Genomic DNA, 23317 nt, shown 5'->3' on the forward strand with positions numbered 1-23317 from the left:
TCTTGAGATGGCATCGATGTAAAACAGAAGACTGGCATTTTACTGTGGAACAGTGTAGCTCAGCTGATGTGACTTTGTTGATGAATATCTTTAATATTTTCATACAAACATGATGATGTTAATAAGAGCAGGTAAGTTAACTAGTTGTCCTTGGTTGTCATTAAATTAAGAGGTTTGTGATGTGACACTGGATGTTTGCACTTGGATTTGGCCAGCGGTTACACTTAACCAAATGTTGCCTTTTAATGTTAATTAATTTTAATTAAATATTTAATCTAGCGATCACTCGATCTGATAGGCAGGATCAGTATCAGTCTGATATTGGTCAAAATTCCAGAATCAAACATAAAAAAAAACAACCTAAATGCCCAACTTAACTTTGCATGTCATGCAGTAAACATGGACGCCATCACCTCAACAACGACAGCCCACGGTACTGGTATCAGCAGATACTCTTAAGTGGTAGTATTTCTATCAAAAGTTGTACCCCTACATCTTCGAGCTCAAGCAGAACCAATAAGAACTCTTCATCACCCCTTTGCCAAACCCTCTGCCTCCGAGCCGTGATTTACTTCTAGAGTTTCTAGTTTCTTCTTGCAAACCAAAGGATGAGTGTCGTACATTTGTCGCATTATTAAACTTCCACAGATACGTGAGGTTGAAAACCTACTGTTACTGCCAGGATAATTATCGTGATGAGTCTGGAGCTCACTCCAGGCTGCACTGATTGTGCTGTTAAGTATTGATATGCAGTGGGTGTGTGTGAAAACTTCACACAGTTTCCCCAAGCTGGTCAGAGAGAAAAATGTTGTTTAGACTGGGTTTTTTTCCACTTTCCATTAGAAACTGTTGTCATTTTAAATGCTATTTAAGAGATGGATTCAGTGTCAGAGGTGAGACTGGAAAAAGTTTAATCTAAAGTTCACACATACATAGTTGTAGGCCCTGAGAATTTTCTACGCTTTTGTTGATTTGTGGTTTGTTTCTTCTATTCCTATTTGGCGCTGTCGCCTCTATTTATGATGCTCTCTGCAGCCGCTGTGTCTTTCAGTAAATGTGTCTTTTACCCTCAGTTGTCTGGTGGCCCAGAGGCACAGCTGATGTATCGAGGGATTCCTGTTGTGTCTCCATGAAATGAGTCTTTCACACACACTTGTATGAGGCATCGCTCCAGCGTCACACCACGGTATCTACACAGACATCGTTGTTTTTTTACAAATGATCAAAATAAAAGAGCGTATCAATCTAGGAATGATGCTGATCAAATTCAGAAATCATGATGAGAAAAAACCCAGAATGTCCTGCAAATTTCTGGATGTGGACAAAAATTCTTTTGCCACAGAAACGTCCAAAACCATCATGGTATTGACACCAAATAACGCTGGAGGACAAGTCTCTGCAGGTCACATTTGCCAATGTCTCACTTGAAATGCCATTTCACGGGGATCTGAGTTTAACTAGAAAATAAAAAAATCCAAATCAAACTCACTGGTCTTCAATTGGTGTAAACTCTGTCTGCTTTATTAGTGAATCTGACTCCTAGCAGAGCCACATGTACTGACAAACTACCAATATAGAAACATTAAGACCATTATAAACCACACCTGTGGCTCTGCTTCATTATAACCAGAATTTTAAACCTCACTGGTCCACGTGGACCACATGAGTGAGAGCACTCAGGGTTACAAAACCCTGTTAGGACCAGCTGCCTTTTCACAAAGTAAGTGCCCAATGTCAGTGTGTCATCAAATTGCCATGACAATCAGCCCGGCTTTTTGTCCCAAAACTATTACAGCAATATCAGGACAAAGGTAAACGGTTCTGACAGTTCTCTCCAGTAAACAAGATTTAAAATGTTATTGTCATAACAAACACAAAGACTCAAACCATGCATCACCACCACACACACACACACACACTCAGCCCCTGTCACCCCCATATACTTGTGAAAATGTTGTTGTATTTTTTGTTGCCACAAACATAATAATTTACCCAATTATGGATAAATAAAGTTGAATTTAAATTAATACAGTCTAGTCCAATCTAATCTAATCTAAACATTCACAGAAATATCATTCTTTGTTTGACCAAATAAAAAGAAACTTACAACAAAACAAAGAAAGACCAGAACAAATGAAAAGTCTTTGTAAAGTGGCCATATTTAGCATATTTAGATAAAAAGAGTTTAAACTGGTTAAAAATAACAATAATACAAACTAATACACATTGTATTTAAGATGACAAAACATGATTTCAATTTAGTCAACTAATACGTTCTTCAACTCAAACCAAACTGTCTTTGAAACAGTGCTGTTGACTAAGTTGAGACTAAGACTTAGTTAACTTTAAAACAGTGCTGTTGATTAAGTTGAGACTAAGACTTAGTTACAAAAAAACAGTGACTAAGTTGAGACTAAGACTTAGTTACAAATGAGTCCAAAGACTAAAACGAAGTCAAATTTAACGATGACTTCCCTGAGGAACCACCAAATAAGGTCACACTATTTGCTTTATTAACTGCTGATCTGGGATCTGTCTGTTGCTGAAATTTTATCACCGTCTGGTAAAAGTAGACCATGAATGTCACAACACACGTGACGCCGTTCACGGCAGTGCAAACTGTGACTTTGTCATAGATTACATCCTCAGAACCTGCTGCTCAGACTCCACCTCGTTCCTCGACTGCTCTCCAGCCCCAGAGAACTGCTCTGCACTGATAAGGTGGTAATGAGGAAAAGAGGATGTGAATAATCATTCTGCATTCACAGCTGTGGTATTACAGGTAATTTTCCAGCTAAAACCCTCGGGGGAAGCTTTGTCGAGCTGAAGGGGCTTATTAAAGAGCTTTACTGATAAACCTTAAAAGGCTGGAGGCTCGTCGCTGTGGGTGAATAAGGAATGAACCGGTGAGCATAATGATGAGATTGTGTTCAAGTGATTAGAATACAGTTCCTTAGGCATGGCTGAGATAAGAGCAATATTTAAGGAACAAATGATGCTCCTCCTTGTCTCACCCATCGACTCTACCTGCAGGTTTTTCTTTTAACTGCGGAAGCTAAGAGGTATTATTAAGGTCACAGCCTCTATCTGAGGAGCGGGAATGAAAGTATTTACTTTAGATATTAAAATCCTAAAAATACTCAGAGATGAGTGATTGCGTCTGATTATTAAATGTCATTTAGTGGAAGATGTGGGAAATTAGAAAGCAGTGTTTTTAGACTGCACAAAACCAGTGATTTTAAGTCTGAAAAACTTTGAATCGCTTGACTCGACAGACCGCACACCGAGGTAGAACATGGATCTCAAGACTGTGTACTTGCAGATATCTCACCACTAGGGGGCCCCTGATGAAGGGACAGGCCAAAGGTAGTTGCACATTCTTCATAAATCTTAGCTACTTACAACACATTCATATTCAAGACCAGAAATTGGTTATTGCAGCAACCAACCACCAGGGGGCCAAAATAGAAATGATAAGGCTGCACCAAGTCAGTAGCCAACCATTTTGCACAAGATTAAATACATGATTAACCTTTTGTGGATGGTACAGTTTTCTGTTGGCATTAAGTAGACAACCGCCCTCTAGTGTTTATAAATGAGTCGCACGTGTTTCAATATGAATGACAAGTGCAGGCTCCTCACCTCAGGGCCACACTATAAGAAGACATGAATTCGCCTTGGTGTTCCATCCATTAGAAGTTAAACTGGACCAGTAACCCACATAGGACTGGAGTATAGAAAAGGCAACATTAGGTCACATGACACATCTGCATGTTAGTTGTACTGTGTCAGAGAACTGGGCATTGATCAGTGTGACTCCTGATGTCACAGCACAGACCTGATTACTGCACTGTTGTTGCTGTGGAAGCTGCTGCTGCTGCTGCTGTCACCATGACAGCTGAATATAAATGTGTTTAAAGGTTAAAGAGTGGCTTAATACAATCGTTTACTGCTCCACTCACATTTACAAAGGTCACTACAGTTTTACACAGCATTAGTGTCAGACCAAACACACTTTAAAGCCCTAATCCTCCAATCAGGCATAAATACACATGACATTACAGTACAGAAATTGCTGTATGGCAGTACCTACGTATGAACTTCATGTTTAAAATTACCAAAAATAAGTTCGGACTGGAAAACTTTACTTCCATTCAGGTGTTCTTTCTAAAAATGTAAAATAAGTAGGGATGTTGGATATTAACTTTTTGCCGATGGTCGATTTTCCAATGTTGTCCAAACACTTAATTTCTGATTCCATTGACTGATATATGTACGTGAAAGAGTTTTCATACTTTACACCATTGAACTACTGCATCTTTATCTACTTTACAGTGATACATATATATTTAACAATCACAAACTCCACAATGCTACACTATGGTCATTAAAACAGCCACAGAGACATCGTCCTCAGTAAGACTCTCTGGATGCCGTCTATTTAAATGCAAACAGGAATGGGAAAACCACAGCAAAAGAGAGTTAGGATGAATTTGTCTTCACTTGTCTTCACTCACCTGCTCTCTTTTGCTGTGATTTTCCCATCTTGGTAACAAGACAGAAGGCCATCTCTGACGCAGGGTTGACGATCAGTGCATTGAGACCAAGAGGGTTTGTGTTCAGAGGTCAATGGAGTGACTCACCAGATATGATGGTGCACTCTTGACGCAACAGTGCAGGTTATTTTTGTACAGTGTGAGCCTTCGATTCAGCACAACAAAAGGGAAGAGCAGTAGAAGTGGTTTACAATGACCAGTCAGGTCAGTATATTAGGAAACACAGTGTGGGGAGCCCCCCAAGTCACACATATACAGTATATACGTATATACGTATATACGTGTATATATATATATATATATATATATATATAGTGTCCCTTATTTGTCAAAGGGGAAAATTCACAGTGTGAGTCTTTGAGAGCCATTAACTGTGTGGGCTCGAACTCAGGACCTTCTGGATGTAAGGCAGATGTCTAAAGCATGTGTTACCACTACACCATGGAACCACCAGTCAAACAGAAAGTGAGCAGAGCTTTTAAGCCTTTTCTGCTTTCCAATAAACAAAGGGTCGCGTTTATATTTGAAGTTGTTTTTCTCTTAAAACAAACAAAATAAATAAAACGCTTCACCACCAACTCCAAGAGAAATGTTGTGTTGATCGATGCAATTCTCCCATGAAATCAAGTGCTTTTTATGTGAAACCTGAGCCCAATAAATCAGCGCATTGTGAAATGTAAAACCTGAGCCCAATAAATCAGCGCATTACAAAAAAGCAAAACACCTTTCCATATTTCTCTCCAACTCTCCTTCTCTGATTGGCTCTTCGGGGGTAAAACCAACATTCCTCCCACACAGTTTGCTACAGTTACTGCTTTTTCCACGACCAGCGCCGTGTTTTTTCATCAATCCTGGAGTCACTGCTCACACAGACTGCTTCACCACGTCTTCACCAAAAGTTACAGCTGTTCTACCTCGTGACTCATTTGTGGATTGTCATCGGAGTTAGTACTGGAGGGAAAAATGTTGGTGTCACCTGTACTAGTAGTCTTTACCTTTGTGTGTTCCTGCACTTTCCAGGCAACATCTGGACAGGTAGGTGTAACTGGATGAAAACGGAGCCAAAGTTTAATATGTTTTTTTTTCTTTTTTCTGCAGTATGTGTTAACTTGGATAAAATAAAAATAATTCCAGCATAAACTGGAGAAATCTGAGTAGTCTCCATGGTAACCGAATTGGTATGAAAACAACACTTGATCACACATGGTTGCTTCAAGTTTTCTGAGCTACAATTATACTTAATAGAGACTGTGTGGGATAATTTTATAATCTCAACTTAAGCAGCGTCTCTGTCTGAAAGACACAAGGCTGAGCTGAGGTTGAAGATGCAGAGATTTTTACTGGCAGTGAATAGAATGAATAAACGTAATAATATTCGAGGCACAAATGAGGTTGGATATAAAGGCATTGTGTGGCTCACATACACAGTCGTTAGCTTCTGTTAAACCGTGTGGATTGATGTTCTCTGGATTGATATCTATTGCTTGTGTGAGACTATTCAAGCTTCCTCTCAGTGTTTCAGAAATATATATATATACTGTATATATATATATATAAATATATATATATATATATATATGTGTGTGTATATATATATATATATATGTATATATATATATATATATATATACATGGGCAGCATCACTTTGTTCTTAGTTCTTGAGGTTAAAGGTTAAAACCACAGAAATCTGAATGCCCTCTCTTCCCCCCCCCAAAGAGCAGAATCCTTAGTTGCTTTGGCCTCATGTCAGGTTGAATTTTAAGTCACTCATGCAGAGAAGTAGATTGATTTCATGAATACTCTCAGTGTATTTCTGCTGTTTCTACTGAACACCGGCACATTTCCAGAAAACTGCACTTTCTGTGCAAACAGCTGATAGAGCATTAACATCCAACCGGATCTTAAGGTACTTTCTTTCATCACTATTTATATCAATACAAACAATGTGATAGTGGGTAATGTTAGGCTCCAACATCATGGACTATAATACTTTATTATGCTACTCCATGTCTGTGCAGCTGGCTAACACAGAACTACATTTCTATGGCATAATTGTAGCAATGGTTTCGTGTTTTGCTGCTCTCCACCTCCACACCAGTTATAGTAAAAACCAAGTAAAGCAAGTAACTAAGAACAGGCAGAAAGAGGCCTTTGATTATTATACTGTAAACACCAACAACCACTGCCAGCCCCCCGCACCTCCCCCCCCTCCAAATCAGAGAGGTGTTTGCCACAAATATTGACTCTTCTTACACAACTCCTTCGAGAAGAAAGCAAGGCAGTAATTGGTGGTCTGAGAACATGCTGGAGAGTACAGGATGGAGTGATACTGTTGAATGAAAGGGAGTGAACGTGGGTAGAAAAAGCAGCCGCCCTCTGCCCCTCATGGTGATGTTTATGCTGAGGGTGTTTCTGTTTTACTGTCTGCCCCATCAGGCCACATCATAAACAGCAGGTAAATCCTTACATAACACCACCAAAGTGACTTTGGCTGATGTTGATCCCTCCTTCAGAGGTTACATAACGTTCCATAATGAATGTGTTCATACAAACAGGGTGTGCAGACCAAGATGGCGGCACACTGCTCTGTAAACTAAGAGCAGGGAGAATCTGGCTGCTGTTTTTTCATCTGGGCCTTTGTTCACCTTTGTTACCGTCCAAGTGACATGACCCTGAAAACACAACGGACACCGCTACACCCACTATCCTGCTCTTAATGGTGTGAGCACATGTTACGTCAGTTGATGGAAATAGATTTTCTAACACAAGTGACACAAGAAGATGTTGTTTCCACATATTTCCACAATAGTGGAAAACATTATGTATGATCATTAGAGGAAAAACAAAAACTAAAACCTTTATTTCAGTGGTTCCAATGTTGGGGTTGGGGTCCCCACAGGGCATTGAATATTGCATGGGGGGGGCACATCAAGACAAATTCTATTGCTCCCTCAGCAGAGAAACTGCACTGATATGAAACAGAATCTTTAAATGTGACTTACCTGACAACTGTATTTCACCTTCACCAATAAACTGGTCACCATCTCTGCTGGGCTCCAGGACTGCCGCAGCAGACAGGACCTCCAGGGTTCTCTGAAGCAGATCCAGAACCTCCTGTCAGCCCACGAGGCAGCCTACCTGCAGAGTCTGCGCAACCTGAAGAAGAAAATAAACTTACTTCAGAGCAGTGCAGCGAAGCCCACAACAAAAGCCATCAACAGTGAGCCGACAACAACAACTTATAAAAATAAATTCCTTTGCCCTTTTTTTTAACAACTTTAGTTTGTTTTTTTAGGTACCTGTCCTAAACTGGATGCCCCCATAAATGGCAGGAAACTTGGCAGGTCACAGTGTGTGAGCCATGAAGTTCACTTCCTCTGTGACCCTGGCTATGAACTGGTGGGGCCGGAGACCAGGATTTGTCAGGAAGGCCTGACGTGGAGCGGGCAGCAGGCAAAATGCAGAGGTAAGAGCAGGAACTGCACCAAAAACGTAATATCATATATACAAAATATAGAGTTTTTTATGATTTAAAATTTGTTTGCTTTTTTATTTTGGTCCATATTAAACCTTAAGCTGAATGTATGTGACATACATTACTGACTGAAGTTCCATCTTGACATCCCTGATTAAATATGAGCTTGAAGTGGCCCAGTATTTGGGTGGAAGATCTGGCCCAGATTATATGTATAGTAAATAAATATCCATCCATCCATGAGACGTGTAATTATTTTGGCAAGGTTTATAAGAACAGTTTAACTTGTTGCAGATTTGTGGCCCACATTTCATCACAAACAGGAGCCTGAGGCCAAAATGCTGTCAGACAGTACGGGCCAGATCTGAGCCAAGAATATGGATATGATAATATATCTTAGTTTGACAATTATTATCAGTTCTTATTCCCCCTTTCTTTTTTTTATTTTCTAAGTTTTCCTCAATGTGCGGCTCTTTGCCCTGGGCCAATGGGGTAAACAATAAAATTTTACTATCTGGGATTTTTGGTTTTGTCCCCATCGTCTCTGCTCCAAGTCCAACAAACAACGTCTTGTTCAGCCCTCCTGTCCTGTGTCCCCCCCCAGACATCAACGAATGTGCGTCCTCACCATGTCAAAACAGCGGCACCTGTGTGGACGAAGTGGACCAGTTCTCCTGTGTCTGTGCCAAAGGCTGGACTGGAGAGACCTGTCAGAACCCTGTGCCAACATGTGGGCAAGACACCCCCACACACACACACACACACACACACACACCCCATCCCACGCACACACACTTGTGGAACTTTGGCCTTTAAACTTTGAATGCAAAAATTTACAATTAAATTCAGAGGAGAGACTTCTAGCACTTGTTAAACATCACATTTCCAAGGGAAAAAAATGTGTAGTACTCAAACCTTGAACTGAAGTTAAAGGAGTCAAATGTTCATGTACTTTAAAATAGTTCACATGAATCAATACCAAAATATTTTCAAATGTTTTTGTGTAAATTATGAAAGTATTTCCAGGAAGGTTGTTTTTTTTATTATTTGCATTACTGTTCTGAATGCACTGACAATTAAAATTAAATTAAAAAATAATTTTCATCCTACAGGTTCAAACACAGTAATTTATTTTTATAAAAACATTGTTCTGAATAACAACCTTATGAATCATTGTAGAATAAATGTTGTCCTTGTTATTGTCTTTGTCTAAAAATTAAATTAATTGGTTTTTTGTCAATATTTCTGAAACACTTTGTTATTTCATGTTGTGACGATAATGACTAAGTGTTGAAAAATAATCTTCCTCCGTCAGTGTTTGACTGGGACTGAATGTTGATGAGCCCCATGAAGGTCAGTTTGTGTAAAACTGACTAAATAACAAACGTGTCATGATTTGTTTCTTCACTTCTTTCAGTCTTTACCTCCACAACAAACACCTCTTCACCCTCCACTGCTTCTTCTTCTTCGTCGTCTGCTGCTGCTGCTGCCACCTCAACAGCTGCCACCCCTGGGGCCTTTGTTCGTCCATCACGCTGCAGTACAGTCCAGGGCACAACCCACTGCACCTGTGAACCAGGATACACCATCTCTGGGAGGGACAGCAGTGTCTGCACAGGCAGGACGATTGTCTGACCTATAAAAAAAGCAGCAAACAAACACACGTGTCAGATTCTAATTATAGTTCTTATCTTTCCTTTTCTAGATGTTGATGAATGTGAGCTGTTTCACAATGGTCAGGCAGCAAAGCTGTGTTTACATGCCTGCGTTAACACAGCGGGAGGCTACCGCTGCACCTGCCCTGCTGGATATAACACGACCCGCGATGGACGCAGCTGCAAAGGTTGACTCACACTTCTTCCCTCATGCCAGAAAGTTTTTTTTTCCCAGAGAGTGCCACATTTTAGAAAAAGTTACATCTGAAAAGTCTCATTATTATAATAACTATTGCTATTTTTATTTTTACTTTAATCCACTCTTTCTGTTTCAAAGTCTTTGCCATGTACTTGTAGCTTGGTGTTATTTGTTCCCAGACATCGATGAGTGTGCAGCCAGACAGAACAACTGCACCAAGGACCAGATGTGCATCAACACATACGGCAGTTTCCAATGTGTCAGTGTGACCTGTCCTAAAATCCCTAATGCTGCTTATGTCAAGACATCACCAATGTGAGAATTAATGCATTATATCTGTCAGGATGTACAATTCCAAACACTATTAACCTTTTTTAAAATGCTAAACATACTTGACAGAGCTAAAGCTAGCAACCTTAAAAAGACATGTCTGTAAAAGCTAAAAACACAGATAGATAGATATTACACAGATAGTTTAGGTTTATCCTCATTCAAAGGTAGTAACATTACACAGATAAATTAGGTTTATCCTCATTCAAAGGTAGTAAAATTGTAACAAAAAAAGGCCCAGAGGCAGGTAAAAAATCATCTGCTGAATGTTTGCAATTCAATTTAGCTCTGATGTTAAATTGCATTAGAAACCACCAAGGTTTAGCATCGCAGGCTAAGTCAGTGAGATTGTATTTCATTAGAACTGAAATGAACCATAATGAATAGTTTCAAAAAGTTCTAGAAGCCGTTTTTAAGGGAGAAAATGTTTTTGTTTTCCTTTCTGCAGGCGTTGTGAACGTAACCCCTGTCCCGTGGACAACAAGGCCTGTTCTCAAACCCCGACTTCCTTCTCCTACCACTACATGTCTATGGTGTCCAACCTGTCAGCCCCTCGTGTCATGTTCAGGGTCTCGGCCCTGCGACCAATGGGCGACACGCTTCGCTTCTCCCTGCTGGGAGGAAAGTTGGCGCGGCGCCATTTCACGGTCCAGCGCTCAGACCGTCTGACGGGTCAGCTGATGCTGGTCAGTCCCATTCAGGGCCCGGCTACGGTGGAGGCAGAGGTGGAGATGAGTGAGCTGGAGAGGCGTGTGCAACTGGGCAGGTACATCACCAAAATCACAATGTTCGTTTCCCAGTATGAGTTCTAGAATAGAAACCGTGGTGTGGACTGGTCAGAGGACATGGAGGTCATGGATGTGAACGTGGTGGATTGTGTGGACCTGAACTGTTGTTTAAGGTACTACAGCTGTTGGAGTTAAAGTAGGAAAGATCACTGGTAAATAACGTGTTTGTTGAGACTGACAGGAACAACAACTACCATGTCTCTCAACTGGTCAACTGTCCAAAAAAAAAAACCCTAAATACTTTACATGTGTTTAATAGTTTCTTTTTGCACAGCAATCTGGCAGACATTTCTGTAATTTATTTCATTTTAATAATGTAATTGGTTCCTGTGCTATTTCTCAAGTTAATATTCCTGACGATTTACAACTTAAACTAACTATTATTTCGCCAATAAATTTGTCAAATAATGTTTGCGTAAATATCGATACAGGTTTTATTATTTAAAAGATGCTTGCAGAAAATGCAGAGAACGAGTTCAGGAAAACACACGAAGAAAACTGAACCGAACTTGTGTTGACAGTCTAATGGAATGAAGTGTTCAGGAAAATAACTACTTTTTTGTTGTTTAACATTTGTACCGTGTGACATGTATCCTGACTGTTATTGTTGTGAACTGGTCTTGGAATGTGTTCAACTGCACTCATTAAACAGCAGATTTATTTTTAATTAAAAAGCGTTGTTTGCCATAAGGGGTCGCTCTCACTTGATCACAACACTTGACAATTAACATCGGCTCCACAACTCATCATTACGTTCTTACTAAACGCATTCCTTTCTCACTCATAGACGTCGACCACACAGGACAAAATGCCCTCAAGAAAACACACACACCTTAAAGTATTTACATCTCTATAGACAGAGATGTACAGTATGTGAGCCGTACCTGTTTGAGCAACACTCTGGTTCCTGCAGCATAGAGCACATCTGTTCCACAGACAGACAGCTAAAGACAGGCAACTGAAAAGAACCACTGTGTGTGTGTGTGTGTGTGTGTGTGTTTCCCACAGCCTGTTAAAAAGATTTAACTTGGAAATGTGCAAAACAGGTCAATACTGGAAACGCATGCGTCACACACTTCCTGGAAGTCATGCCTGCGTGATCACTTTCTCATTTATTTTCTTGGAAAGATGTGAGTAAAATATATATTTTATTTGCGATTAAAACATTTACCTGGAAATGTGGCGATAGACATTACACATTCAGATTATTTCTATTAAATATTATAGATTTAGTGGTAAGTCTAATATATTATCGTAATATTTATGCATAAAAGGGATTTGTTATTTGTCCTATATATAGTTTATAATATTTATATTTAGGGATGCAACTATGTATCATGAATGTCAGTGGTCATACCATGAGACTACACACACTGGTACAGTAGGTGGCGGTGTGAACCTCAAAACATTTGCTGTGACCTGTTATTAAACCAGTGTGTTCCATTCAGTTGTGTTTGTGCTACAGAAGCCTAGCTGGACATTTTACACTGATTTTGAATTTCAACAACAATAACGTTTTAGGAGCTTCGGTATAAACAGCAGTTACAGAATTTGAAGTTTCTCACCTGTTTTGTGTCATCCTGTTGCAGCCACTTTAACAACACTTTGCTCTCACTTCCTGTGCTCCATCATCTTGTTGCTACATCTCACCGTGTTCCCAGAGTCAAACTGTTCAGATTAAAAAAAATAAAACTCACCATGTAACTCAGTGTAATAAGTGCTGACAGTGTGTGTGTAGGGTTGAAATCAATATCCTCACCTCAGTCTGGTTGTGTAGAACAAATCACAGGAAACCTGCACATTCTCTTTGATGGCTGCTCGGAATGTCACTGATACTTATTTTTGAAATGAAACACTTCAGGCTTGTCGGAATTTGAATAGAACAAAGAAGAGTGCGGCCAAGATTCCCAGACTTTTCACAGGACCCTGCACTCAGCTCGGTTCCATCAGCAAGCAGTTGACTTTTAAACGGTGGAAAGTGGCAAGACGCTGAGGTAACAGAAACTGTGGTGATCCTCAGAACAGAACAGTGGAGTAATCGAATCTGTTTTGAGAAACAATTCCAGAAATATTATATAAAAAACATTCTATAAATTCATGCCACAATTAGAGATTTATAAAGCAGGCTAAATGACAAACTATTGTCTGAAACATATAAATAATAACACTAGAATAATTACATGTGTAGGGGACGGGGGTGTCTCTTCTATTTGTTCCTTTATTTGGGATTTTATCAATACACTGCAAATTATAACGTTACGTTAAAGATTAAAATGATTGAACACTGCCCCCTGTTGAGCACAAGTAAAACATGCTGTTCTTTTAACATTTGAGTTTCTTTAAAATCTTTTAATTCCTTGAGAGCCTTGTCCTTTAAATATATTTAAAGGTTGTTTGTTTAAACAATTGTTATATACAAAGCGAGAAAAACAACTTTTGGCCAGTTTTAATTCGTTATTTATTTATTTTACTCTAGTAGCATCTATTGTAAAAATCTTTTTTTTGCTTTGATAAATGTGCCACGGTTATCTCACATCTTGCATCTATTGCAAATACGCATTACATATTAATTAGTTAATATTATTTTAAAATATTTTTTCTGTTTATTTTTTTTGCTTTGATAAATGTGCCACGGTTATCTCACATCTTGCATCTATTGCAAAACACGTATTACATATGAATTAGTTAGTATTATTTTAAAATATTTTTTTCATTAATGTTTGCTTAAATGTAGATATTCCGGGCTATTTTCTTTCTATCGATTCAGCTTCTTTTTTCCAAATGTGAGTTTTTCTCTTCCCCAAAAAAACAACACCCTTTGGTCTATTTTTAATTTGTGTTATATTAATATATTTATATTTTATGTTTGTAGTTGATTACTTTTGGCTAGTATAAATTGTCATTATTCTCATACACGTTAATTTACACGTAATGAATAGTGACTTTGTCAGTCTTTTTTCACAATATGGCGGAAATGAGCCTTTACCATGGAGCCATGATGCTCTCTGGAAACCAAAGCTCCTCCGGGGGCTCCTCCCTCTGACTGCTCCTCAACTTCCATACAGTTTTCCTGAGTACATGGAGGATTTCCTGCCACAACGGTAAGAAGTTTTAACTACAACTTTTTACAAGTAATCCATCAAAGAGAGACACCGTTGTAGCTGTTGTATGTTTCTCACACGTAAACGTAAGCGCATAGCACTGACGTCATTACCAAACTTCGTCCCCAAGTTTTTGTTTGTGTTGTTTTTTTTAAATGGTCGCACTGATGCTAACATGCTAACAATACTTAGCTCATTCCATGGTATAGTTTACTAAAAACAAGACACTAATTTAATATAATTCTCAAATTTCAAATGTAAAAGTTATTGATGCAAAGACTTTCAGGAAAAGTGAAAACGCTCCGCGATCCTACTTTAAACATTATGGTAGAATGATAACGGTGCGCAAGCATCTTCCAACTCCCAGCGACTTTTTTTTATCTGTGTGGCTAACATGCTAACAGATTTCCTCTAAGTTTTTAAAAAGCTTCCAAAAATAAAACTCAAGAAAGGCATGCATACTTAACACACAATGCACAATATAAACGCATAATATATATTCGCATCACTAAGTGTAGCAGTTTATTTTTTTTAGCTCAGTGTTCATTTTTCGATGAAACTTCGACTTACAAGTTTGTTTTTTAAAGATGTTATGGTATCAAATTGTAAAACATTGTTGTTAAATATTGTCCTTTGCCTGTTTATAACATATCATAAATAAAGAATGATTAAATTAAACTTGAAATTAAATGCAGAGTATGTTTCAATTTTCCACAGTTTAACGTGATTGTGAGGTCCGGGCAGATGGAAAAGGCACAATTTGTCCCTTGCAGTTACTCAAAGATGATCAACACATAACAGAGGAACGGCAGAAGCAGACATGTCTCCAAAGGTGCCTGGTGGCCAGGGCAAGGGAGACTATTCTGCAGTGCAGGTAGCTGTTCGTGTGCGCCCCCTGCTGCCCAAAGAACTTCTACACGGTCATGAAAGCTGCATCACAGTGGACAACGAGCTCTCCCGGGTCACCCTGGGCCACGACAGACACTTCTACTGTGACTTCCTTTTTGAGGAGTCCTGCTGTCAGGACGAGCTTTATTCCGTCTCTGTCCAGCCGCTCATTGATGCTTTTTTCCAAGGTTTCAATGCAACAGTCTTTGCATATGGACAAACAGGTTCGGGCAAGACATATACCATTGGAGAAGCCAACTTCTGTAAGTTATTTATACTTTTTCCTTGCATTCGTGTGTAGATAAAGACGTAGTGACTTCATAATCTCATTTTTATTTCTTTTTTCAGGTTCGTTTGGAGACGAAGTGCAGGGAATCATCCCTAGGGCTGTTGCAGATATCTTTAAACTTCTGGATGAGAATGACCTCACAGACTTTTCTGTCCGAGTCTCCTACCTGGAGGTCTACAAAGAGGACTTCAAGGACTTACTGGAGGTGGAGACGGCCAGCAAGGATATCCACATTAGAGAGGACAAAGGCAATATTGGTGTGTACTATGTAACACCTGTCTCTTATTGTCACTTTACTTTACTATTGTTTACACGCGTCAATTTTTTGTGTCATTTTGTCTTTTTTGTGACTTCGTAGTTTTGTTCGGTGTCAAAGAGTGTGAAGTGGAAGGCCTCGATGAGGTTTTGAGTTTACTCGAGTCTGGAAACACAGCCCGGCACACCGGTGCCACCCAGATGAACCCGAACTCCAGTCGGTCACACACTATCTTTACCGTGTACATGGACCAGCGCCGAGGGCTATCACGCCTTTATGGAAACTTTAATTCTTCTGGACCTCAAATGTTGTCCTCCAAGTTTCACTTTGTGGACCTGGCTGGATCAGAACGCATCTTAAAGACGGGAAACACTGGAGAGAGACTGAAGGAGAGCATTCAAATAAACAGTGGACTTCTGGCTCTGGGAAATGTTATTGGAGCCTTGGGGGATCCTAAAAGAAAAGGCTCTCACATACCGTACAGGGACTCAAAAATTACAAGGTATGTTTGATTATATCCTGAGGGAACAGTTCTGTAGAAAGGATAGACCAACTTGTTTGTGTGTATTTAATAAATTACTTGGGGTTTTTTTTCTTCCAGGATCCTGAAAGACTCCTTGGGAGGAAATTCAAAAACACTAATGATTGCCTGCATCAGCCCGTCATCGTCAGATTTTGACGAGAGTCTCAACACACTGAACTATGCCACGAGGGCCAGAAACATTCAGAACCCAGCCACAGTCAACTACAAGCGTGAGCCTGATCGAGTGGAAGGTTTGGAGCAGCAAATCAAGGCCCTTCGCAGGGCCCTGGAGATCCGCCAGCGCTCAGAGACCCGCATTATCGCACACGGCGATCCAAACAGGAGGCCTCGACCCGGAGAGGGAGAAATCAGCAGACTGCAGGCCCAGAGCGCCCACTACAGGACATGCACAGACACTGCCTACAGGTAAATAATAACAGTTATCAGCAAGAATAAGTCCAAATATTTATGTACCCTAAAGTAAATGTATGGATAAACCATAGCTGTGCTAAGTGATTCTAAGTGAATCTCTATGAAAAAGTTATAATTAACTTCATAACTACAAACCTGTTGTGAACCTTAGAGGCTCTCAAAAAGATGAAGGATAAAATAAATCGATTAACAAACAGTTGTTTCAATGAGCCGCCATCTTGATTTTAAATAAGGGGTCAGTTCAGTTCATACAGCCGGGGGTTTCCTTCACTTTCCTTCACAGGCCTTCCATCAGAGCTATTTTAAGCAGCAGCGGCAGGTCATCCCAGGAAAAGTGATGACATGTTTTTCTTTACTGCTCGTGTATCATAGGCTGCTGCTGGAGCTGCAGAGTGAAGGCACTCTTACTCCTGAACAGAGCTTGAGAGTGAAGGAGTGGCTGAACTCAGTGGAGGAGGAACCCAGCAGACTGACCACTGCCTCAGGTCCAGACAGTGGAATTGAGAACAGCTCCACCGAGGATGCTGTTGCCCTGAGGAGGGGGAGACCGAGTCTGAGAAACCAGGTCTGTGTCCTCTCACTCTCTCAGGTTTGTGTGCAGCTTGGTGAGGTATGCAGTACTGATATGTCCACACGTGGTTTTTTTTTAACCAGGATCCAGAGGCAGCAGAGGAGAGGTGGAGCCGTGAGCATGACACTGACAAAGGTGGAGAGAACGAAGATGGTGTGGCTGAGCTTCAAGCTCAGATTCAGCGATTAGAAAGAGAGAACACAGACTTTTTGGCAGCGCTGGAGGATGCTATGGAACAGTACAAACAACAGGTGAAGCACGGGGCTGTTTAACTGACAGCAAAGTTGATCTAAAAATGATTTTTTTGGATGCAGGTGTTAATCTCCTCCTAAATCCTCTTCTCTCTCTCAGAGCGATAAGCTGCAGGCGCAACAGGACCTGATAGAAGAGTTGCAGTATCAGCTCTCAACTGCAGGGTATATCGGCCTGGGCCTTAACTTCAGATCACGGCCACATACGGCGCCCATTGGCACCAAGCAGCAGAGTCAGAATGGTGGCACACACAGACAGGCAAGAGCAATGAACACTCATTCATCATAATCACTTTGATTGTGCTTAAAATCTGTGCTTTGGAACATTAAGATATGGAATTCAACTCCTTGTTGAATTGCTTTAAAAAGTCATTATTTGTTGTTTGATGTTCTGTGTGTGGGGTCACAGGTCAGCCCTTTGACCTTCCCTTGTCATGGCTCTGGTGTTGAAAGTGATGGGGACTTATATGAAGAGCAGGACTTTAGAGGAGAAGAAATGGCAGACATGAAAGAAGACAACAGTCATTACAGTCTCAGCCAAGAGAGACACAGGTATGTGCTGTATATACAAGACATGACTCAAACTGCAAACTCCGTTTGTCGGATTCAAGTAGAGTATAAATTAGTAGTAGAGTATAAGTTCAAGAGTATAAAAAATAGCAAAAAATAAAATAAAAGTCTGGTAGTGTGTCTTTATGAGGATTTGTCAGTTTTACTTTGAAATATAGTATATTTCCTGTGTTCCTGTCAGGTCGGTGAATTTGACCTGGACCAAAAGGGACCTGCTGGGAGGAGGACTAACAGCTTCTGTGAAAAGTCCAGTGGCATCTCGACTGCCTGGTGTCAGTCAGCACATGTGTTTATCCAGAAAAGCATGTAGGTTTAAAACCTCCCAAAAAAATCTCAAGTACCATAATAATTACCAGAATGACTAAACAACATGTTGTCTACTCTTTTATATTATTCTGCAGCCAATTCCAGTTCTACAGAGTCAACAGTACGAGAGAGTTTGAAAAGTTTGGAAGCCGTTTCAGAGTGGGGTCTGCCTCAGGCTCAGCAAAAGATCCGGGAACTTTCTGTCACCATTCGCATGAAAGAAGATCTCATTAAGGAACTGGTTAAAACAGGTGCTGCACCTCACTGAGATTATACAATTTGCTCTTAATATATTTTAAATTGGCTGGATTGAAAAGGTTTGGTTTGTTGGGTTTTTTAGGTAAAGATGCTCAGGCCCTGAACAGGCAGTACAGTCAGAAGATCACAGCACTGGAGAGTGAAGCTACACAGGCTCGACAGGAGCTGCAGGAGGCCCAGCGGCAGCTGCAGGACCTGGAGAGACAAGAGAGAGAGATCAGCGCCTCAGACAAGACCAGAGCGCAGGAGTGTCGACAGAAGATTGCTGCTGCTCAAAGCAAAGTTCAGGTTTGTTTTCTTCACAACTGTTATCAAAATACTGGTGAAAAGAATTAATTTGTCTCCGGAGACAATTCATGATCTTTTTTTTCGGTTTCAGGTTCTCAGTCAGAGGCAGAGGGACACGGCTCGTCTGGCAAACCTGCCGGCTCAGAACGAGCGTAGAGTGTTGGAGCTGGAGCGAAGTGTCCAGGCCATGAGGCAGCAGCAAGAGCAGCTGCAGAAGAGGCTGCGACAAGAGAGTCAACAGAAGCGACGTCTGGAGACCGAGATGCAGCGAAGAACTCACAGAGTGAAGGTGCAACCAACAGTCGTCCGTTTAAAGTGTTTTTTCCATTAGATGGGAATGAAGGGAATTTCCCAAGTTGTATACTTACTTGTTGTCCTTGTACTTTACTTTGTTCATGATCACATGCTGTCAACCATCCATCCGCCTTCATCCCCCCCTTCCACTCACCCCACCCCTCTACACAGGAGCTGGAGATAAAGAATGAGCAGCAGCAGAAGATCCTGAAAATAAAAACGGAGGAGATCGCTGCCTTCCAGAGACAGAGGCGCAGCGGCAGCAACGGCTCCGTGGTGTCACTGGAAGAACAGCAGGTGCGAGGAATGACACAGCAGTTCACATTAACTACCGTCCAATCACAGACCTGTCAGTCATTTTGTGTGGTTCATCTTTGTTTTCACCACTTTAATGAGCAGAAGATTGAAGAACAGAAGCGGTGGCTGGATGAGGAAATGGAACGAGTACTTGAACAAAGGAGAGGCCTTGAAGACCTGGAGGGAGAGTTGACCAAACGTGAGCAAATTTTGGCTAAGAAGGAAGCACTGCTGCAGGAGCGCAGCGGCCTGGAGACCAAGCGGCTCCGCTCCAGTCAGGTATCACCGATCTCCAAAACTGAGAGTTTGTCAGCTGAAAAAAAAAATTGTTCAATTCTAATAGTTTTGTATTTGTCTTTTGACCAGGCTTTGAGTAAAGACCTTGTGACACTAACTCGACGCATCGAATCACTGGAGCAAGAGTTAAGCGAGAGGAACGGACTCCTGCGCAGCAGCAGTGCTCAGGACTCCCAACAGATCCGCCAGGAGATTTCCAACCTCCGTCAAGAGAAAGATTCACTACTGAAACAGAGGGTGGAGCTGGACGACAAGCTCCGGCAGGGAAACCTGCTGTCACCTGAGGTCAGAACAGATTTGTCATTACATTCGCTCTGTGGATCAGTGTCTTTGTTCTGTTTGTCAGTTGACCGGTCTGTGTCATCCGGTGTACACAGGAAGAGCGAACCCTGTTCCAGCTGGACGAGGCCATCGAGGCTCTGGACGCAGCCATCGAGTACAAAAACGAGGCCATCACTCAGAGACAGAGGCAGCTGAGAGCTTCAGCCAGTATGTTGTCCCAGTGGGAGATGAACCTCATGGCCAAACTCAGTTACCTGTCGGCCTCCGAGACCAGAGCCCTGCTCTGCAAATACTTTGACAAGGTCTGTCACACTGCTGCGCTGTTTCTACCGTTCTTACTCGTATCAGTGTTGAGCCTGTGTTTTTATTCAGCGTCGGTGTCCTCTGCAGGTGGTCTCTCTGCGTGAGGAGGAGCGTAAGCTGCAGCTGGCTCTGGCAGAGCTGGAAATGCAACTGGACGAGAAGCAAAGATTGGTGCAGTGGCTGGAGAACGCACTGGATCGAACCCAGCTGGACACTGACCGCCGGCTCACTCAGCAGCAGAAGGAACACGAGAGGAGCGTCCAGCTTCTACTGCAGCAGTGCAGAGGTTGTTTTTTTTTTAAGGAAAAAAAAGTAATTGCCTCATTGTAGTCGTTCAGACTCATCAATGAATTATTTTGTCCTCACAGATCAAATGGACGAGGGCTTAGCAGGAAGGCAACGTCAGTTTGAGGTTTGGATCCACAACCTCAGCAAAGAGCTTAACCACTACAAGGCTGCCAACGTGGAGCTGAACAACAAAGTACGGGAGCTGTGTGGTTCAGTCAACCAAACGAAAGACCATGTCAAAGGTAGTTATGGTTTTTAGTCCTATTGACAACTGTTTAAAAGACTGAAAAAAACCATCTAGGTACGTAGGTTTTTATTGCCAAATATGAAACTAAGAAAAATTGGACAAAAAATCTGGCAAGGGCAAAAATTAAAAAAAAAGATTATTCAGAGACAAGGTTATATAATCTGCTGGGAATTGACAGAATGAAACCCAGACTTAAAAAAGGTTCTTTTTTCAGTATTCCTTTCTCTACACAGTAACTGAGATGTAAAGTGACATTATGTCAATGTCAAATCACACACTTTTACTTTGTTTTCAAACTGAAAGTTGTAGCACGCTCCATGGAGGTGGCTCTGATTTTCTTTGTTTATTTTAAACTCCCGCAGGTATTGGCAGTATTGAAAAGCTGTCTCGCTGCCCTGACGACAACACGGGTGTCAAAGGTTTGGTCCAGGCTGATAAACCCTCCAGATCCAGGGAGGAAATGCGTGAGCTGGTGAACACACCACTCCCATCCACATGGAGGCGCTCCTCTCTCCCAATCGAGGAACCAGCCGTCATGGAGGAGCTGTGGCTGCGAGCGGCTGGGGATCTGCCCGCCCATCGGGTGGTTCAACCTGGTGTGACATCCTGGAACGGACAGGCATCACTGCCTGTGGTCAAACCTCGCCGAGACTCGCGTCGCCCCAGTCTCAACAGTGGACCACTGTCCTCACACAATACAAAGATTGATGTACGGAAGAACCCCGTCTGAATTTCTGAATAAGGTTCATCCAGAACCTTTAAACTGTCCTGTGGTTTCAAATGTATTATTTCAACTTTTTAATATCACATTTTTATACATGTAAATTAAGATTTTTTTATAATAAAAATGGATACCAACAGTTTTTATTTTTACATAAAGCACTTTCTTTGTCGTAGATACATCTAATTCAACGCAGAAATGGCAAATGTATAGTTTTTTTTTTTACAACCATGAAAGATCAAGATGTGAATTTTTTTTGTACAAGCTGCTTCACTAATAGTCTTACTTGTAGTCGTCTGTAAACTTTGTTGTATTTTATATTATTTTTTAATGCTCATGCTGCTTGTGTTTTAATTAGCAGATAAAAACATGATGTCTATTAAAATTAAGGCAGACTCCAGGCAGAAAAACTACATTTGTTTCTTTGTTTTGATCATGAGATCTTTTCATCTCTCCATTTATTTTAACAGGAATTTGCCACTATCACCCCTTTGACAGGGCCGTCATTTAGTGCATTATATTATTGTACATTGTCCATTCCTACATGACAATGTTTACGTTTTTCTGACAGTAAAGCTCAGCTGATTTTGTAAACAATTTTCAAAATACTACATTTATACAAATATACAGATTTTATTAAGTAACACACTGAGGTAAATGACCAAAAGATACTTATTTGATTTCCGTAAACCTGAATTACAAATATTCTAAATCAACATTTAAACGGTTGATTTGTTTTGAGACCAGAACAGTACACAACGTCTACGTAACGTTCAACCGACGCGTGACGTATTTCGACGCGTTACGTCGTCCCCTCGTAGGAGCGTACAAGGTCGTCATCTCTGTAACAGCAGCAGCAGTTAGCCGCGAACATGATGTCCTTAGCTGCCCGTTCAGGGGCTTTTTCCCCTTATCTGCAGGCTTCCACTTTCACTGTGGCCGGACCACTGAAAGCCCTGGTGCCCGGTATTCTGGTGAATGAAGAGAAGATGTTGTTTGACCCAAAGAAAAAGATATTGTGTCGGGATTCAATGAAGGGTCAGAGCCCGAAGACAGGGCCTGTGGTGTCAGTTAGCATTGGAGGTGAGTTTGCTAGCATTAGCTTAGCATGTTAATTCTCTTTTTTACTAATTTCGTGATTATTCGCCTTCTCTTCAATTTATTTATAAAATCTCAAGATAAGAGGTTGTTGTTATTATTATTATTTTTAGGGAATTCAGTATATTAGTAAAGCAAATAAGTTGACTCTTGCACATAGATAGTTGTCCTTTCCCCCAAAACGTAGAAGATAATTGTGTAAAAATATTAAACGCGTTTTTATTGTGCTGGCATAACTCCTAAACATCCTCAAAACTAAAGTCACTTAAAGGGCACAGAATGTTAGTGGAATTGCAAGACAAGTTTTAAGTTCAATATTTTGTTTATTATATCCAAAAGTCAGGTTTTTGGATGTAAATGTTCTCTATATATTTTTGAGACATTTGCTGCTCCATTTTAAGACAACCCACAGATGTCAAGAGACAAACATGTTTCTGTCCACAGGCCCAGCAGGAGTCAGATTTGCCCACACAGACATCAGGATACCAGACTTCTCTGACTACAGGCGTACAGAGGTTCTCGATGCCAAACAGTCATCTCAGGATAGCGGTGAATCCAGGAGGACCTTTTCCTACCTGTTCACAGGGGCCACAACTGTCATGAGTGTTTATATGGCCAAGACAGCGGTCTCTCAGTTTGTCTCGTCCATGAGCGCCTCAGCTGATGTCCTAGCCATGTCCAAGATAGAAGTCAAGTTGAGTGACATCCCCGAAGGCAAGAACATGACCTTCAAGTGGAGAGGCAAACCGCTCT

General features: G+C 41.0%; 3 protein-coding genes across 8 annotated transcripts in view; 2 read left to right on the forward strand and 1 right to left on the reverse strand.

Annotated features, from left to right (window-relative positions):
• Positions 1 to 7690, reverse strand: part of LOC103379185 (RNA-binding Raly-like protein) — a 68402-nt gene extending 60712 nt beyond the window's left edge. For all 5 annotated transcript variants that reach the window (XM_025055786.1, XM_025055790.1, XM_017032399.2 and 2 more), the window contains exon 1: positions 7560 to 7690. The gene's annotated coding sequence lies outside the window, so the exon portion shown is untranslated. The remainder of the gene's footprint in view (positions 1 to 7559) is intronic.
• On the forward strand, positions 5246 to 12552 carry LOC103379184 (fibulin-7-like). The gene is made up of 8 exons (XM_008310658.3): positions 5246 to 5591; positions 7618 to 7777; positions 7853 to 8023; positions 8637 to 8762; positions 9450 to 9650; positions 9738 to 9875; positions 10066 to 10201; positions 10665 to 12552. Exons 1-8 carry the CDS (start codon positions 5520 to 5522, stop codon positions 11026 to 11028), a joined length of 1368 nt encoding a protein of 455 aa, XP_008308880.1. The 5' UTR covers positions 5246 to 5519; the 3' UTR covers positions 11029 to 12552.
• Positions 12553 to 13970: 1418 nt separating this feature from the next.
• The window catches only part of kif7 (kinesin family member 7), a 10222-nt gene continuing 875 nt past the window's right edge, over positions 13971 to 23317 (forward strand). Inside the window, exons 1-20 of one of the 2 annotated variants that reach the window (XM_025055768.1) lie at positions 13971 to 14105; positions 14823 to 15256; positions 15342 to 15539; positions 15641 to 16040; positions 16140 to 16487; positions 16866 to 17058; positions 17148 to 17315; positions 17416 to 17574; positions 17725 to 17867; positions 18067 to 18191; positions 18287 to 18442; positions 18532 to 18737; positions 18829 to 19026; positions 19203 to 19328; positions 19431 to 19607; positions 19695 to 19910; positions 20003 to 20209; positions 20298 to 20496; positions 20579 to 20740; positions 21108 to 21488. In XM_025055768.1, coding sequence (XP_024911536.1) covers positions 14926 to 15256; positions 15342 to 15539; positions 15641 to 16040; positions 16140 to 16487; positions 16866 to 17058; positions 17148 to 17315; positions 17416 to 17574; positions 17725 to 17867; positions 18067 to 18191; positions 18287 to 18442; positions 18532 to 18737; positions 18829 to 19026; positions 19203 to 19328; positions 19431 to 19607; positions 19695 to 19910; positions 20003 to 20209; positions 20298 to 20496; positions 20579 to 20740; positions 21108 to 21475 — 4080 coding nt within the window. In that variant the 5' untranslated portion in view covers positions 13971 to 14105; positions 14823 to 14925 and the 3' untranslated portion in view covers positions 21476 to 21488. Of the gene's footprint in view, positions 14106 to 14822; positions 15257 to 15341; positions 15540 to 15640; positions 16041 to 16139; positions 16488 to 16865; positions 17059 to 17147; positions 17316 to 17415; positions 17575 to 17724; positions 17868 to 18066; positions 18192 to 18286; positions 18443 to 18531; positions 18738 to 18828; positions 19027 to 19202; positions 19329 to 19430; positions 19608 to 19694; positions 19911 to 20002; positions 20210 to 20297; positions 20497 to 20578; positions 20741 to 21107; positions 21872 to 23317 lie in introns of those variants that run through there. The other variant, XM_008310663.3, reaches the window with a different exon arrangement.

This window comes from Cynoglossus semilaevis, chromosome 5 (assembly GCF_000523025.1).
Source record: "Cynoglossus semilaevis isolate Cse_v1.0 chromosome 5, Cse_v1.0, whole genome shotgun sequence".
Taxonomy (NCBI): Eukaryota; Metazoa; Chordata; class Actinopteri; order Pleuronectiformes; family Cynoglossidae; genus Cynoglossus; species Cynoglossus semilaevis.

What these genes read in the sequence shown, in the direction of transcription:
- LOC103379184 (XM_008310658.3), top strand. Translation starts at nt 5,520, where the DNA reads ATGTTGGTGTCACCTGTACTAGTAGTCTTTACCTTTGTGTGTTCCTGC. An exon ending in GCAGCAGGCAAAATGCAGAG is followed by an intron (nt 8,024 to 8,636) that starts GTAAGAGCAGGA and finishes GTCCCCCCCCAG; the next exon opens with ACATCAACGAATGTGCGTCC. An exon ending in CGATGGACGCAGCTGCAAAG is followed by an intron (nt 9,876 to 10,065) that starts GTTGACTCACAC and finishes ATTTGTTCCCAG; the next exon opens with ACATCGATGAGTGTGCAGCC.